The sequence below is a fragment of the Chiloscyllium punctatum genome, chromosome 36, assembly GCF_047496795.1.
Source record: "Chiloscyllium punctatum isolate Juve2018m chromosome 36, sChiPun1.3, whole genome shotgun sequence".
Taxonomy (NCBI): domain Eukaryota; kingdom Metazoa; phylum Chordata; class Chondrichthyes; order Orectolobiformes; family Hemiscylliidae; genus Chiloscyllium; species Chiloscyllium punctatum.
Genome location: NC_092774.1, coordinates 71,654,595 through 71,671,655, shown reverse-complemented (window position 1 = coordinate 71,671,655; position 17,061 = coordinate 71,654,595). Strand labels below are relative to the sequence as shown.

Genomic DNA, 17,061 nt, shown 5'->3' with positions numbered 1-17,061 from the left:
CATTTTACAATAATGCCCATGTCATTCGTAATCCCACTGAGTATCTTTCCAATTCACACCACAACTCTTCCCGTAACTTTAACATTTCGGTCCCTTACTCTTCCAATGATCAGCTCATGAGATCAATTATTTTCCTTCACCTGCCTTGATGGAGCAAGTCACATTCTTGGGTGAATCTATCTGCGCCAGCACTATCGCTTAAAAGCCAACCACCTCAGGCCCAAGACAATCTTGTCGCAAATAGAATCCTTTCATATTTTTATTCGGGTATCGCTCATTTGCGCTTCCTGAAGGACGATAACAATCTTTGTGAATCACACATTGCATATAATTGTGCACAATGTTTTTCTATTGGCCTGAGGAGAACTGGATAAAAATCATCATAGCTTCTCTGCTTATTAACGAATTAATTTTATTGACAATTTTAAGTTTAAGTTGCATTGCTGATTATTCTGCCAGATATTCTATCAAATTCAACCATCTCAGCCTTTGAAGGTCTTGGTCTTTCTGTCTAAGCACACTTTATCAATAAGAAAGCGTTGAAGAAATGAAAAAAAAGGATTTAAATCTACCTTACAAGTAATTTTCTAGGCTGCCAGAATTTTCCCCACCACCTTTATTTGCCTTACGTTCCACCATTTGTCTATCTTTCTGCTGTCCTTTGCACAACTAACATTGGTTGCTGCCGTGGTTTGAACACATCAATGTTTGGTACCATAAACTAATTTTGAACTTTTATCCGCATGTTAATGCAAATTTCGGAAAGTCTGTGCCCCATTCTCAAAAAAATCACAATTGCACGGCTTGTTGTCCTTTGTTTGTCATGATAGTTTTAGAGAGCTTTCCTTTTCCGATTTTATGACCATTTTGCACAGTTGAGTGACTTCGCATTCTCCAATAAATTCAATTGGTTGGAGTGTTAAAAATGAAACACGTGACGCAGGAGGGAACACATATCTAGGCTGTGAGGAAGGATGACAGAAGTTCGCTTGCAGATTAACGGTTGTCATTGGGAAAATTGCATATTTCAAACAGTATCTGATGCAGTGGTCCGGCCTCCTGGGTTTCTCCAGCTTTGCCTTCCCTTCAGATTTCCAGCCTTCAGAGTACTTTCCATTCATCTGGTGATTTACTTGCTTTGGTACTTTTGTGATCGGGTGCATATAGTTGGAACAGACAACAGTTAGAAAGCAGAGACAGAAATCCTGAAATCCTTAGACGTTATTTAATTTGAAACCTTTTGGTTTCCCTTTGAAGTTGTGGTTCGATATAAGACGAATTTGTCATGGAAAGCGAAATTGTTCAGAACAGTTGAAAGAAAAGTTTCTGCGTTTCGTTTTTGAGCCTTTGTGACCAGGAGTCTTTAGTTAGAATCATGCAAATGATTAAAAATGCTGACCATGTCTAAGCTTTCAGAGACACGAGTATTGTAGTCATAGACCTCTTAGTTCACAGAAAAGGAACTGAGATGAAGCCATGAAAGAAGCCAGCAGATCTATTACAGAAGTTAAAAGTACTCTTGGTCTGGGTGTCCTGTGCATTATTGTATTTTATCCAGCTCTTCCCAATCTTTCTAAGTTGTAAAATGGAAAAACAAAATGATTTGTTGTCATATATAATATTTATTTATCCAATCATGAGAACATTGTCAGATCAGATGACAATGACATCACGGTGAACAGTTCCATTCATTATATTGTTGAAGTTGTGTTTGTTAAACAGTCGCTGAAGTGCATGAAATACGTGCTTAGAAATTGCATCAACCATTTTAATATTCACCTCATACCGAAGCTAGAAACAACTGACTCCTTGATACACGGTTGCTCTTTTATAAACGTATTAATTCAAAAAGAAACAAATGAGAAAACGCTTTGAGAAAGCAATGCTCACTTGAAATTGTTCTCGTTTTATTGTGACTTGAATTCCTCATTAACGAAATTGTTCCAGTACTCGGGTAAAATTCAAAATCCATTCGGCAAGTTGTTTTATTATTATTTAATGATGGAAATCATATAGATCAAGACGGGAATAATACATTTAATATCGACATTTTTATTTATTTCGTGTATTATTTTCGTTAATCCACGTTCAATAGTTACAATTGGTCTGCCTTTCTCTCACTGTCAGTAATTTGTTTCCTTATAGTCTCCATCACAATTGACATTTGATTAAATTACAGTGACTTCATTCAAACTGCGATTACATTTTGAAATCTAAATAAATGGTACATTAAAAATAAAAGCTCCTATCCCCCATGTGTAGCTGAAGCAGACTGGAAATGAATTTGACATCTCGCTAGTTGCACTCATTTAGCTGGATGGAGGCAGAAGTCTGCGTAAGGATAAAGTATTTCAGTGTGGAATGTGTAGAACACAATGATTGCACCTACAGCAAGCTCATTCCACATTGAAAATTACGCCCTCTGCAACGTTGGGATAGAATTATCATGTGAGATTGCAAATTCTAAAACTGTTTTCAAACGCTCAGGCATCTTCTGGAACAGCCAGAATTATTCGGTAATAATATCCGGTCTGGAGACACAAACAAAATTACGAGAGCAGTCTTAGTGTGAAACAGAGCTGCAATCAGTTTCCGCGTTTAAACAAAATGGCACTGATCTGTCATGCATTCATTATATTACAAAACTTCACAGTTAGTGAGGATCATCAAATGTCTGATATATCACATTCAGGTCAACAGCTTATCTGATACAATATTGTGTAGTGAGTCTCAAAAGATAATTAACATCGTTACTACATCAGTTTCTACGAACTCAAAAGAACTCTTGTCATTTTTAGTATTTTGCAATGTAAGCAACAGTGTATGAAACAAAGTTTGAAATTTTCACAACCATGGAAATTATTCAGCAGTATATAGGCTAACAGGTGATCCGGTGTTTGTTTTAATGAAATGAAAAGAAAATGTAGGCTGGGAAATAGGAAGGGCGGAAATTTTATTGGGTGAAGGAAGACAATGTCCCAGTGCTTGCTGCTGTTAGCAATACATTGCTTCAGATTTCTAAACTTCATTTTCCAGGACGAACGTCTTTTGAGAAGCAAGCAACAAATATTCAGCATTGAGTTGAATGCCCACGCATCGTAAATGGATAAACAATAATGAGTCATTTCGGAGAATGCAGGTTATTAGAGAAGCCATGGAGTAGGGAGTGAATGAATCACTACCAGCACTGAGTGACCATCTGGGATCATATCTGGCAGATGGCCCGTGTTGGCTGAAGGCGTGAAAGCAGGAATAAAAATATTCAAAGATTGAAAACAAACAATTCGTAAATAGAGAATATTTAGGAGTTGCATGGCAAATCACTTGTAGGAAGCTAGAAATCACCAATGTTTGCCAAACAATCAGAGAAATTTTAACTTAATTTATATCTCAAACATGTTTCAACTCCTGCATAGACTTTTGGTAGGAGTAAATGTTATTAAAAATGAACATCATTAACAGGGCAAGCTCGGCAAACCCTTGAATTTTTACAAAAGTGAATTACGGGATCGTCACCCATCCTGCCGCCAGTGCAATCAACGTGAGTAATGCATACATGGGCAACGAGGAAAGGTGATGGAATTAATGGAGCAGTGTGTTAAAAGAGGTAGCATCATATCCTTGGACCGAATACATTTCGTGGTTTGCTTTGACCACTGGAATTGTTTGCAGACATTTATATATTGAACTGCTTGTATTGATCCATGGTAAAACCGCACGTCTTGGAGTTGGGGAAACTGAGAATTCCTATGAGACATTATTCATGACTGACCCTTTGCAGCTATGTAGGTAGGGGAACAGAATGTAACCTAATCTTTCAGGTGCCAAATGCAGCAGTTTGAAAAGAGAATCGCACTTTTTGGATTTATTTGCTGACTAGTTACTCTGAATCGTTATTAATTTGAGTCTTGTTGCTCGAATAAACATCCTAAGTTTATGCAAACTTTCGATGGGGGCGCCTTGCTTTGGTCATTGAGAAATGTCAATGCTCTGTATGGGGATCATAACGATGTTGAGTAAGTCGGCAGTGCAACACTGAGCAGAACGTTCAGTAATTTTGCGAGAGCTTCACCCTGACAACTCATGGATACAAAGAGGCTCACCAATGCCCTATCGCATTGGGTTGGCAGTATGTCTGCCTGTGTGTAAACAAATAAGTTACATTTAGGAAGATAAATGACCATATGTGTTTGCTACAGAAATTTCATTTCCTGTTTTCTATATATTGCTTGAAATTATGATTTCACATTACTGGTTATCATTTATTTCGCATAATGATGACAATTGCTACTCTCACTTTATTGATATTTGTTGAATTCATTTCTAAGAGTTGCATTGCTTCCTGACACTTTATTCTTATTCCTCTATTTCAGGCAGACCTGTCGACACTCAGGCCAATAGCACAGGTAATTCCATGTCATTATCAAATGCATTGGTTCTGGTACATCCGTTCAACACGGAAGGGGGATGCATTACTCTCGAAGTTCTCCATATTCAGGATTCCTGGAGACGAGATGATGAGTAGCAATCTCCCACTGGGCGTTCTCAGATAAAGAGACGATGAATCAGGAGAGGGCGAAAGGTCAGCTAGAAATGCAGTGCCGATTTTTGAAACTCATTTAAATTGTTTCATTGTGCATCAGTCTCACATAACCATACATCCGGCAATAGTTCTGGCCGTGATAGATGGACGTACCGTTACATTTTCTGACGTTTCAGCGTGGGTACATGTTTTTTCTTGCCACTCAGTGTTGAGCACAATGGAATGGAAACCATTACTGACCCGTTCCTCTTGGCTTTCCTGAAGTTGAATTATGTTCTGAACACTTGCCTAGATGTGTGCATCTTCAACAATACACTGGAACCTTGACACCATTCAGGAAAAATCAGCTTGCTTGATTGGCACCACATCCATTCCCTTCACCATCGATGTCCGCTCGCAGCAGCTTAAGTCAGTGTGTGGCATGTGGAATGTAGCACTGTGGTTCGCACTACTGCCTCACAGCGCCAGAGACCCGGGTTCAATTCCCTCCTCAGGCGACTCTCCGTGTGGAGTTTGCACATTATATGTGTGGGTTTCTTTCGTGTGCTCCGGTTTCCTACCACAGTCCAAAAATGTGCAGGTTAGGAGAATTGCCTGTAGAGTTAGATGTCGGGGAATGGAGCTGGGGGAGTTGTGTTTCGGCGGGTCGGTGTGGACTTGTTGGGCCGAAGGGCCTCTTTCCACACTTTTAGATTAATCTAATTTCAACAGGAGGCTCTGCAGAAATTCACCAAAGCTGCTGAGTCAGCACCAGCCAAACACCCGACCTCTTCCATTTAGAAGGACAAGGCTCAACAGGGACATGGAGAAACCATGACCTGTAAGTCCCCCTTCTAAACCACTCACCATCCTGTGCTGGAGATGTAATGCTATAATTTCCCTCCCCCCGTCTTCTCCCGAGGACAGTGGCTCCGCCTACAGCACCTGGACTCCAGCAGTTCGACAAGGCAACTTAACTCCACCTATTCAAGGAGGCGACTCGGGATGGGTGATAAATACTGACCCAGGCAGCGACGCCCATATCCTCTTAATGAATAATAACGATCTTCTCAACTTGGTCAGTTTAGAGTAATTTTTTCTGTGGAAACATTTCTCTGACCCCCGTGTGAATATCCCTCATTAAAACGTCCCTTCCTCTTCCACCCAATACAGTTCGGTTTCTGAGTTATTTGCAGCAAAGTGCATTTGTCCCACTCCCTCAGAGCCATTACATGCTGAACCGTGAATCTGGACTGTGTTGAGAGTTTTCATGTTTAAACATTGTCAATCTTAGTTGCTATTTCTGTACTTTGCAGAGACGGTGAGTCTGAGACTAAAGAATGGGGACAGTCCTTGCGCTGGCCGAGTGGAGATTCACTACGAGGGACAGTGGGGGACTGTGGATGATGGTTATTGGGACATGCAAGATGCTGCTGTTGTGTGTCGGAAGCTGGACTGTGGGATCGCGCTTTCTGCCCCACGTGGGGCTCACTTTGGAGAAGGATCTGGACCCATTGTGACTGGAATGTTTTGGTGCAAGGGGACAGAGCGCGCTCTGCGGGACTGTCCATCACATGAATGGGGTCACTACACTGATCCACATTCCAATGATGCTGGTGTCGTCTGTTCAGGTAAAAATCTACTGTTGTTTCTGTGCAGTTGCATCAGAACCTGTTACTGTCTAAAACAAGAAAGGGATATGTTAACAGAATGGCAAGTGCCAGTCATGAATAATGTCGTAATAATAGAATCACTGATTTATTCGGTATCATTATATAAAGTGTTGAATATCAAAAGGTAATCACAGAGTTGAGTACCTGTGACTGTTACACTCCGTCGAACGTGCAGGACAGGCGTACTGTGTGATTTCACTTGAAGCTTCATTGAGAGAGTTGCACCGCTGGAACAATCACACTTGGGACTCAATGCGTAATAAGATTCTACGTTGTGTTAGCTGACAGAATCAGTTTATATAATTTATCTGCACGCTGAAAATCGCTTTGTGTTGGACCCGCTGATGGGAAGGAATCTGGGAGGTGCATATAAATTTTATTGTCGGGGGACTACACCAAAATAGAGTGAAGGAATGATTCACGTTCGCATCTGACATTAATCGAATGAATATTAATCGATCAACAATGTTAATTATTGTTTTTGCAATTCATTATGATTCAGTGATCTTTCTACAGAGCAAGTCATGTTAGTACCTGAAAATTCTCAATGCCACGGAAGACTGGAAGTCCTGTTTGAAGACAGCTGGAAAACAATGTGTGGTCTTGACTGGGATTTGAAGAACGCCCATGTGGTCTGTGCGCAGCTTCATTGTGGAGTGGCTGTGTCTGTTTCAAGCTCTGCTCATTCTGGAGGGACTACTGTACTCATGGGTTCGAAAGTCTTTGAATGTACGGGCAACGAGACTCAACTGGGGAATTGCCCTCGGTCTTCAACAACTCATTTCGATTGCAATAGTCACAACAATGTCACCCTGATCTGTTCCGGTGAGTACAGACTTAACGGGAAAAAAAGACACATTTCACTTTAATGTTGGTGAAAGTGATGGCGCTGTGATTTCTGGCATTGCTCTACCAGTGCCAAATGTAAACAACTCCCAGTGTTTTCCAATTTAGTCACTCATTAATTTTAATGTGGTAAAATATACATGCAATTATAGGAAATTAAGATGTTTTGAAATGAATCACACTTGTATTGGAAAAGAGATTTCTTCATGATTGCAAATTGTCTGCACCCAACATATTGTATTGTCCAGATTGTCTAAAAATCTAAACTGAGAATACAATGATTTGGAGATGCCGGTGTTGGACTGGGGTGTACAATGTTAAAAATCGCACAACACCTGATTACAGTCCAAAAGGTTTAATTGGAAGCACTAGCTTTTGGAGCGCTGCTCCTTCATCAGGTGGCTCCTTCATCACAAACACCTGATGAAGGAGCAGCGCTCCGAAAGCTCGTGCTTCCAGTTAAACCTGCTGGACTATAACCTGTCGTTGTGTGATTCCTGAATGAGAATACTAGTAAGCACAAGTTAACGTAGGTATATTGGAGTGAATATCGGACATTTAAATTCACATTAACACAGTAGTATTTTTTTTTGCCTTCCTGGCCCCAGTAATATTTTGAAGGACGGTTCCAAACTTTCTAAAGCAATTGGATACCTTTCTTTCCAACAAATTCTTTAGCAAGAATTTCTGGTTCACAATACCTCGTCATCTGACATATGTCGTCATGGTCATTTGTTCCACCATTGTACTCTGAACCTAATATTGATTCTGAAGGCTATCATTTTAGTTCCATCACCTTTCACCTTGATTTTAGTTTAATATCAATGTGTATTTGACAATAGTGTTCAGTTGTCCGAATCAATATGATTCAAATGCAGACCCCATCTCTTGCCCTCGACCTTGACATGTGTGTCCACCATACTTGTGGTGATCAACGGTTGTGATTAACTTCTTTTTTCTTCAACTGCCTTGTTCAAACAATTCATATTCCCACATAAGTCTATCTGTGCACTTACATTTGCTCCAAAACAGGAAACCATGGACCCCGGTTGGTTGGTGGGGAGAACAGGTGCTCTGGGCGAGTGGAGGTCCTGCATGGAGAGCAGTGGGGAACGTTGTGTGGTGATTTCTTTGACTCAAAAACCGCCAGTGTTGTCTGTGAGCACCTTCAATGTGGGACTGTCAAGTCGATCCTCAGAGATAATCGATTTGGGAGGGGAGCCGGACCAGTGTGGACGGATAAGTACAATTGCCATGGAAATGCGAGGCGATTGTGGGACTGTCCAATTTCACAGGGAGACATGTTCAACTGCTCCCATGGAAATATCGCCAATGTCATCTGCTCCGGTGTCTCTGGTAAGTCTGGTAGATGTCCTTCCTGAGGGAAAGTAGTTAATCCAGTGAAATTTTGCGATAATTGATGTTAGTTTCCATGTCACTGTTACTTCGACTAAATTTCATGCTGCGATTATTCACTGAGTTTGAACACCATCAGCTGCCATTCTGTAATGTAAAAAAAGTAACACCCTTCCTAAACCTCGCATTCCATCGTTTTATTAATCAAAGCTCCATGCTTGACTTGGCACAAAGATGTTCTGAGATATCACAGCTTTTTTTTCGGACTTAATGCGTCTTAAATCCACACTTGTGCCGAATTTCTAAATATTTTACAAATACCACGTGAGATGACAATTAATTATCTTCATCTCTGCACGTACTTGATCATACTTCAAACGTCAAATCCTTCTTTCTCTCCGACGATGTTTCCAGTCTCACTGTGTTCCTCTAGCACATTCCATGCGTGCTTCAGAGGTGGTGAGGAAATCCGAGTTAGAAAAACTCTGAGACATTGTCAGGATGTCGGTGGGGGGGAGTTTGCAACTTCAGAATGGACATGTCAAAAACAAAGACGTTGATTGCATTGTTTGGAATTTTTACTCATGTTCCCTGAGATAAAATGCAGCCAGACCGCAGTGATCTGTTGGGAAAAGGCAGGGATCATTTCAATTCCCTGCTTCTCAGTTCCTTCGTATCAGCTCCCAACCAACCTTCTATGCCTTTCACAGGCCATTTCATTTCCTGTTCTGAAAAGTTTGGAAAAGAAAGGTGATAGCAATACTAACACTTTCTGTAAAACTGTCGGAACAGCCATCACTAATGATTTTTAAACATCATACATTTACCTTTAATTGTTATTTCTCGATTGTATCTTGTTCAGTGTAATGGTTGTTCTAAATAAATCTCATGTTGCAGATGAAAGTTGGTCACCAAGACTGGTGAATGGGAGAAACCGCTGTGATGGCCAAGTTGAGGTTTACTACAATGGAAGCTGGGGAAGAGTGCAGGACTCCCTGTGGGATCTGAATGCTGCTCATGTTGTCTGCAGACAGCTGGGATGTGGTTATGCTTTGGAAACGCATAACTCTTCAAACTACGTGGACAGCAATGAGCGTCCCTTGGTGCTTGGTATCCAGTGTCATGGACAGGAATCACAGCTCCGGGATTGCAACATCTCCAATTCTTTGAAATCGTCTGTGACTGACAGCAGGGGCGTAGGCATCCTCTGTTCAGGTGAGAAGATTCTTCACAGATGAAGGTCTGATTTAGTCTGTTCATGTTTCAGATATTCTGTTTCAGGGTTTTATTCCTTCTCGCAGGAAACTGTAAAACTCGCTTTACCAGAATCAATATACCATGCTGGATTGAACGAAGAAGGGAGTGGGTATTGAAATTCTAATCATCTGTGTTATTATCGAACAGAACATATCCAGTTAAGGCTGTCAGATGGAGGAACCCGTTGTGCTGGTCGATTGGAAATTTACTTCAAAGGGACATGGGGATCAGTTTGTGATGACTCCTGGGATGTGAGAGACGCTGAAGTGGTATGTAAACAACTGGATTGTGGAGGTGCACTGGAAAGGGAACTTCCTTCATCCTGTGGACCTGGCTCAGGGCCAGTTTGGTTGAAAGATGTGAACTGTTCTGGAAACGAATCATTTCTCTGGGAATGCCCTTCAGCACCATTCGGTCAGCAAGACGACTGTTCTCATAAAGAGGACGTCAGAATAATGTGCTCAGGTGAGAACACTCTTCAGGTTGTTCGTGACATACAATGTCATCAACAAAGCTTCATATGAACGATTGTGTAGTGAATTAGGGAGTATTTACAGCAGAGGCGGCAATTGAATGCCAATCATACCAATGCTGCATTGAGTTCAGAGTTTACTCTGGAGAACGACATGGAAGACATAGAATTTGGGGAAATTGATGGTGACATCTTGAAAAATGTCCATATTACACAGGAGTAACTGGATGCCTTGAAATTGATAAAAGTTGTTGCATCACCAGAACATGATCAGGTGTACTCTAGAAACCTGTGAGATGCTAGGGAAGTGATTGCTGGCCGCCTTTCCTGGACATTTACACCATCAATAGTCATAGGTGAGGTGGTGGAAGACTGGAGGTATGATGACGTGGTGCCACTATTTAAGATATGTCATAACGAAAAGCCATGGAATGAGAGACCGGTGAGCCTGACATTGGTGCTGGGCAAGTTGTTGGAGGGCGTCCTGAGAGACAGAATTTACATGAATTTGGAAAGGCAAGGACAGATTATGGATAGTCAGCATGACTTTGTGCACGGGAAATCATGTCTCAGGAAATTGATTGATGCTTTTGAAGAAGTAATAAAGATGATCGATAGGGCAAAGCAGTAGAGGTGGTCTTTATGGACTTCAGTAAGGTGTTCGACAATTTTCCCCATGGGAGACTGTTTAGCAAGGTTAGACTTCACGGGTTACAATGGGAACTAGCCATTTGGATAGAACTGGTTCGAAGATGGACGACAGAGTGTGGTGGCGGAGTATTGGTTTTCAGATTGGATGCCTGTGACCAGTGGTGACAGGGTCACAGTACACGGTGCTGGGTTCAGTACTTTTCGTCATTTACAAATAAATGATTTGGATGTGAAAATAGGAGGCCTAGTTAGTTAGTTTACAGATGACACCAAAATTGGAGGTGTAGTGGGCAGTGAAAAATGTTACCTCAGAATAAAATGGGATGTTGATCAAATAGGGCAATAGGCTGAGGAGTGTCAAATGGATTTTAATTTAGATGAATACGAGGTGCTGCATTTTGGAAAAGCAAGTCAGAGCAGGAATTATACACGCAATGATCTGGTCCTTGGAAGCGTTGCTGATCAAAGAACCCTTGGAGCTCATGCTCATAGTTTCTTGAAAGTGGAGTCGCAGGTAGATAGGATAGTGAAGAAGACGTTCGGTATGCTTTCCTTTCTTGCTCAGAGTATTGAGTACAAGAGTTGGGAGGTGATGTTGCAGCTGCAAAGGATATTGGTTCGGCCAGTTTTTGAATATTGCATGCAATTCTGGTCTCCTTCCTATAGGAACGATGTTATAAAACTTGAAAGGGTCCAGAAAAAAATTAATTTGCAAGGAGATATTGCGAGGCTGGAAGACTTGAGCTATAGTGAGCAACTGTATATTCTGGGGCTGTTTTCCCTGAAGTGTCGGAGACAGAGGAGTGACCTGATTGAGGTTTATAAAATCATAAGGGGCATGGATAGGATTCCCCTGTGTGAGTGTGTCCAGAAATAGAGGGCATAGGTTTAAGGTAAGATGGGAAAATATAAAAGGGAACTAAGGGGCATCTTTTTTACTCAGTGTGTGGTGTTTGGATAGAAAAACAACTTCCAGAGGTTGCTCCATTTGCAGTATTTGGAAGACATCTGGACGGCTATACGAACAGGAAATATTCAGACAAATGTGGGCAAAGTGCAGACACATGGGACTAGATTAGGTTAGGATAACTGGTCGGCATGGAGAGTTGGACCAAAGAGCTAGTTTCTGAGCTGGACATCTCGATGACTTTCTGGTTTTAACAGTAATAAACAGTCTTCCCATGCATATATTTTTCAAATAATACGTCATGCTCAGTGCGAAATGTGTAATTGATGGGCAGTATCACCAGTCTGGGCGAAAGGAATATTCTCTGCAATGTCCAGAAACACTGTTATTTATGATTTCAGTTTTATACACAGCCACTGGCCAGCCCAGCCTTCTGTGTCTCCCTTGATCTCTCTGCAACCAAGTATCAGAAGGATCTCTTGCCCTCTTCATACTTTCTGTCAGATTTCACCACATTAGACTTAAGTGAATTAAAATTTTATCACGCACTGGACACCCATACTGTCTATTTATTACTATGCATTTGTCTTTGTGGTGATCGTCTTGAACTGCAACCATCCTCTGTAATTTGTTGTCAATCGGAATATTCGGAGTTGGCTTGGGGTTACCAAATCTAATTTGCTTCCTGCAATATTAAATAGCCATGCGATCTGTTCCAATTCCAGCAGAACACTTCCACTCTTCTGTAAATCTGACAACCTATTGTGACGCCAGACTTTCGGTTTGCTGTCAGTTTCTTTACTCTACAACTTTGCAATATCAATCCTTTCAATGTTCTAGTGGAACATTGTTCAATGTCTTTTCAAACTCCATGATCAATGCATCTTCTGTCTTGCTTCTCCATTATATGTCTTGAATTTCTTCCAATCGCATAATAAGGTTGTTTATGTACCACCTTACTTAATGACACCTGTGCTGCATATCAGAGGATAGTCACTGTTTTGTTCTGAAGACATAACTATCTGTCAATATGGCTATCTGTTATTACATAAACAGAACACAAGGAAATGCGGTTGGTGAATGGAAAGCATCGGTGTGAGGGGAGAGTGGAAGTGTTCTACAATGAGGCCTGGGGAACGGTGTGCTCGGAAAGTCTGGACTTCCACGATGGGGAAGTGATTTGTAAACAGTTGCAGTGTGGTGCTCTCCAGTCCATTGATTATTACACTCAGTTATTCGGAGCAGGAACGGGACCGATTTGGCTCGATGACGTGGAGTGCCTGTCACACGAGCCAACCCTGTGGCAATGTAAGAGAAATCCGTGGGGTCAACACAACTGCGAACACAGGGAAGATGCAGGTGTTGTTTGTTCAGGTAACGCAACAAATCTCAAATTTCGGTTGTCATTTCAAAAACTGGTTTCCAATGGAGTCAACATGTTCCTCCTCTTCACAGAGACCAATGTAACAAAGGAGGAGTCCCTCAATTCAAATACCTGCCATCAGCAATCAGGTGGGTCCTCATGAACGGGTCAACTCTCGGAATGGCGTTTCTGCTTTGTCATGCTTTCAGTAATAACTAGTTCTTTATCACAGATTCGCAACACAGCGTGAGCCTGGTTGGAGGAAGCAGCAACTGTTCTGGGAGAGTGGAGATAATGTGCGATAAAGTTTGGGGCGCGTTGTGTGGTGATTCCTGGGATACAGCTGAGGCCAATGTTGTCTGCAGACAGCTGGGATGTGGCTTCGCTCTATCATCCCAAGGAGGGTCCGCTTATTCCCAGGGTAAAGGCATAATCTGGCAGAATGATGTGAAGTGTAAGGGAAGTGAATCCTCTCTGTCCGACTGTCTCTCCCTGGAACCAACGCAAAAGGAGTGCAATCACAAGGGAATTGCCCATGTGATCTGTTCTGGTAAGCATGATGTTGACTTTGTGACGATCGCATGTCATTAAGTTTGCAAAATACTGCTGACATTTGTCCTCCTGAATTAAATTTTACCTTCACGAATATTTGCATAATCTCTTCCACAGGACCTGATTTGTTGCTGTCATCCCGTTCAACTCCACCTGCTGGTAGTTATGATTGATACTATCATTAACATTTGTTTTGTTCCATTCCTGATTAGTAACTTTGATACTTTTGGCATTTTCGCGGTTTTGAAACTAATTTCAACGTTTTCTGATGCATGGTCTCTTTACAGTTATACAATGCAGATGGTAACTCAGCGAAATCTCTCTTTAATCCTTTCTTTCAGCACAGGCAAGAACATCTATTTCCATACCTGGCATCATCTGCTTAACATTGGCAGTCCTGTTAATCTGTGATTTGATCGCGCTGCTGGTCATAATGCAGAGAAAATGTCAAATGAAAGGTGAGCCTCTCGTCTTCCGACTGAACTGAGCTAACACTGACCCTCTGCTCGTGTTTCATATTGTGTCGGTGTTGTAGATTGCTGTTGCACTTTTCCATCATTTGGCCTTGATGATGATGACGACGAGGTCGTTTCTGGCTGTGTTCTCTCCTCTTGAAGCGCCTCGTTTAAATTGGCACAAAGATAAAATTTTAAATTACTTCACAGAAGAGTAATTTTAAAATCAGAATTGCATTAAATATTCATCAAGTCCTTCAATACCTGGAGAGCGAAACTGAATTAACACTTAAGACAATATGTGTCCTGAATCACTTTTATTGAGCTAGAAACATAAAGATTGGATATCCCTTAATTTAATTAATCTGTCCACGGCACTCCAGAATAAGTTACTAACTGTTACAATGTGTCTTTAATTTTCATTGAGAGGTTGGCCCTCTGCCTATAATTATTTATTCATCAGTTAGTTTTCCCTTACGGTTCTTCAGCTTCTTGGTGCTGATGACAGAAGTCAAGTTCAATGAAATGATTAATTGCACTTCTCGGTCATCGTTCACTGGGTTCTCTTGAGTAACCAGATCATACCTGTTCACTATTTATACCATTTTCAAAGAATTTGTCTTCCACTGGGTGAGCGATGACGATCAACATGAACATTGTCATATATTGAAAATGACAAACGCTGGAGATCACAGAGGGTTTGAAGACATCCACGCAACTCTGATGAAGAATCATCTCGACTCGAAACATTAGCTTGCTCTCTCTCCATGGATGCTGTCTGACCCGGTGTGATCTCCAGACTTTTTTGCTCTCACAATAGATTACAGCATATGCATGAATTTTCTCCTACGAATTATAAAATGCGTTCGTTTCTGTCCATGTTAAGTTATCTTAAGAATAGTTTACAGCCATCTGTCAAAGATACCAACATCTTTTATGGTTATCAGTGTCAAAAAGCTTCTCCATATTTCACATCCTCACGTTTTTGCACTCAACTAGTATTAGCAGCCATACAATTGTCTAGTTACAATATTCTGATTCTAAAAAAAGCATTGCACTCGAACCTTTCATTTTTGCAACACTGTCATCTTGACCATTGATGTGCAACCGCCCCATAGTCATCAAGGATTGTTCTATTGTCCATCAAATAATAATAAAAAAGAATTTTTCTTTGCATTAAGCAGTTTCAGTTTCGAAAGTCATCATTTTCCCTCGCATGCTCCATTTTGAGCTGACAATTTGTTTTTAGTAAACATTTGCATCTGGAATTAATCATTCCTGATTCGAACAGAACTGAGATATACATCCCAACAAGCAACACTTCACTCTCCATGCTCAACTAAATAAGCGTTGCACACTGATGAGAAATGAAAGTTAATGATGGCCTGTTCACTTGCTTGTCCAAATTGTTGCTGCCATCAGTGATCAGTCAATATTGCGCCAAGACTCCTGGATTTCATGAACTACATGTGTTTTGCATGAATGTTGCTTCAGAAATAAGCTCATGTGTTGTTGCGGGTGTTCAGCTACTAATGATGACCTGTTTATCCCTCCTTTAACAGGCCGTTACACTGGTGACTCAAGCCTTGGTTTGTATCAAGGAATTTATGAAGAAATTGCGGACATTCCCCCTGTCAAGAAGACTTCTGAGAAACATGGACAAGGTACTGTATGTATTTCCGATCTTATAGTTAATCTTAACTGGATAAGTTTGGCTTCCCTTTAATTTCCCGTTTTCAATGCTCTGTGAACTAAGTAAAAATGACTAGTTATAAAATCCTTGTCCACGTGTGAAAGAAGCTATCATAGGGAATGTGTATTTGTCTGTGTTTAGTGACAGACATATTTGATATATTATAATCACCATTTCCTATAATTGATGAAAGACGACTCTTTCTGACATTTGTCATTAAATACGAGAAGAATGGCATTTTCTAGCTCGACCCTGATTCCAAGCTGACGATATCAGATATCCGATACTGTGAAAAATCAATCGAATCACTGATTGACTTTACAATAATATAATCACAGGCATTACAGTCAGTTGCACATACCTTCATTCTGGCAGGCTATTTAACGATCTAATATAGATAATCACTGAAGTATCGTCAGTGCAAAGAGAAGTCGTTTACCCCAATGTATCAGCACAATTTCGAATGCCTGTTGCTGATTCGCCTGCCTTTCCCCATGTCTCTGAACACAAGTTATGTTCAAATAATCATCCATTGCCCATTGGAATGGCAGTAAAATAATTACCAAACGAGAATTTGTGCTCTAATATTTTTACTTGACTGATACTGTGAGAAAAATAGATGCTTCAAACATCCGAGGCTGGCATGCATGGGAACGACTGCCGACTAAGCCTGCTGACGAGGAACGAGTCAAATCAAATAGACCATAGAATTTAGGTTAGAACTAGAGACTTTGATCTTCATTTTAGGATTAATACGATGGAGGTGAGAAGGAATATTACACGACATCAATTGAAATGATTGACTAAGTTATCGAACTGAGATTAATACTGAAAAATAATGTATTAAAGCATTCTCAAAGAATGGCATATAACGATCAACAAAAGCGCGGAAGTGGCATTTAATAGATTCAACAAATGCACATTGTGTTACCGAATTAAGAACACTTAAAGGCGAATCAGACACAAAGGAATTGTCTAGGGACTGAAGGCAATACTTTCACTTTCTCACGTACTATGATATTGAGAATTAAGTCATTAAAAGCAATGTTTGGGAAAATGTTTGTCCGATGTGAGGGTAAACGTTTGTTTCAAATCTCTCATTGCAGTTAAATTGGACTTGAGTAAATTTCAATTGACTCTCTGCAATGTGCGCATTGAATGCTTTTTCTATAATAGGTTGCATTGAAAATATTCCCATTATTGTTAAAGAGGAGCCGAAAGAATTATGTTTTCCTCTTTGTTGGTATGGAGTGGACTACAAATCATAAATCCATAGTCAATTCGACTAAGAGAGATAGCAGTAGAATTAGACCT

The 17,061-nt window shown here is 40.7% G+C and overlaps 1 protein-coding gene across 1 annotated transcript in view; it reads left to right on the top strand.

The window, feature by feature from the left end:
* Window positions 1-17,061, top strand: part of LOC140460131 (scavenger receptor cysteine-rich type 1 protein M130-like) — a 102,634-nt gene that overhangs the window by 47,883 nt on the left and 37,690 nt on the right. Inside the window, exons 11-19 of the mRNA XM_072554528.1 lie at window positions 4,374-4,406; window positions 5,839-6,153; window positions 6,712-7,020; window positions 8,074-8,199; window positions 9,295-9,612; window positions 9,802-10,119; window positions 12,741-13,196; window positions 13,280-13,597; window positions 15,617-15,718. Coding sequence (XP_072410629.1) covers window positions 4,374-4,406; window positions 5,839-6,153; window positions 6,712-7,020; window positions 8,074-8,199; window positions 9,295-9,612; window positions 9,802-10,119; window positions 12,741-13,196; window positions 13,280-13,597; window positions 15,617-15,718 — 2,295 coding nt within the window. The remainder of the gene's footprint in view (window positions 1-4,373; window positions 4,407-5,838; window positions 6,154-6,711; window positions 7,021-8,073; window positions 8,200-9,294; window positions 9,613-9,801; window positions 10,120-12,740; window positions 13,197-13,279; window positions 13,598-15,616; window positions 15,719-17,061) is intronic.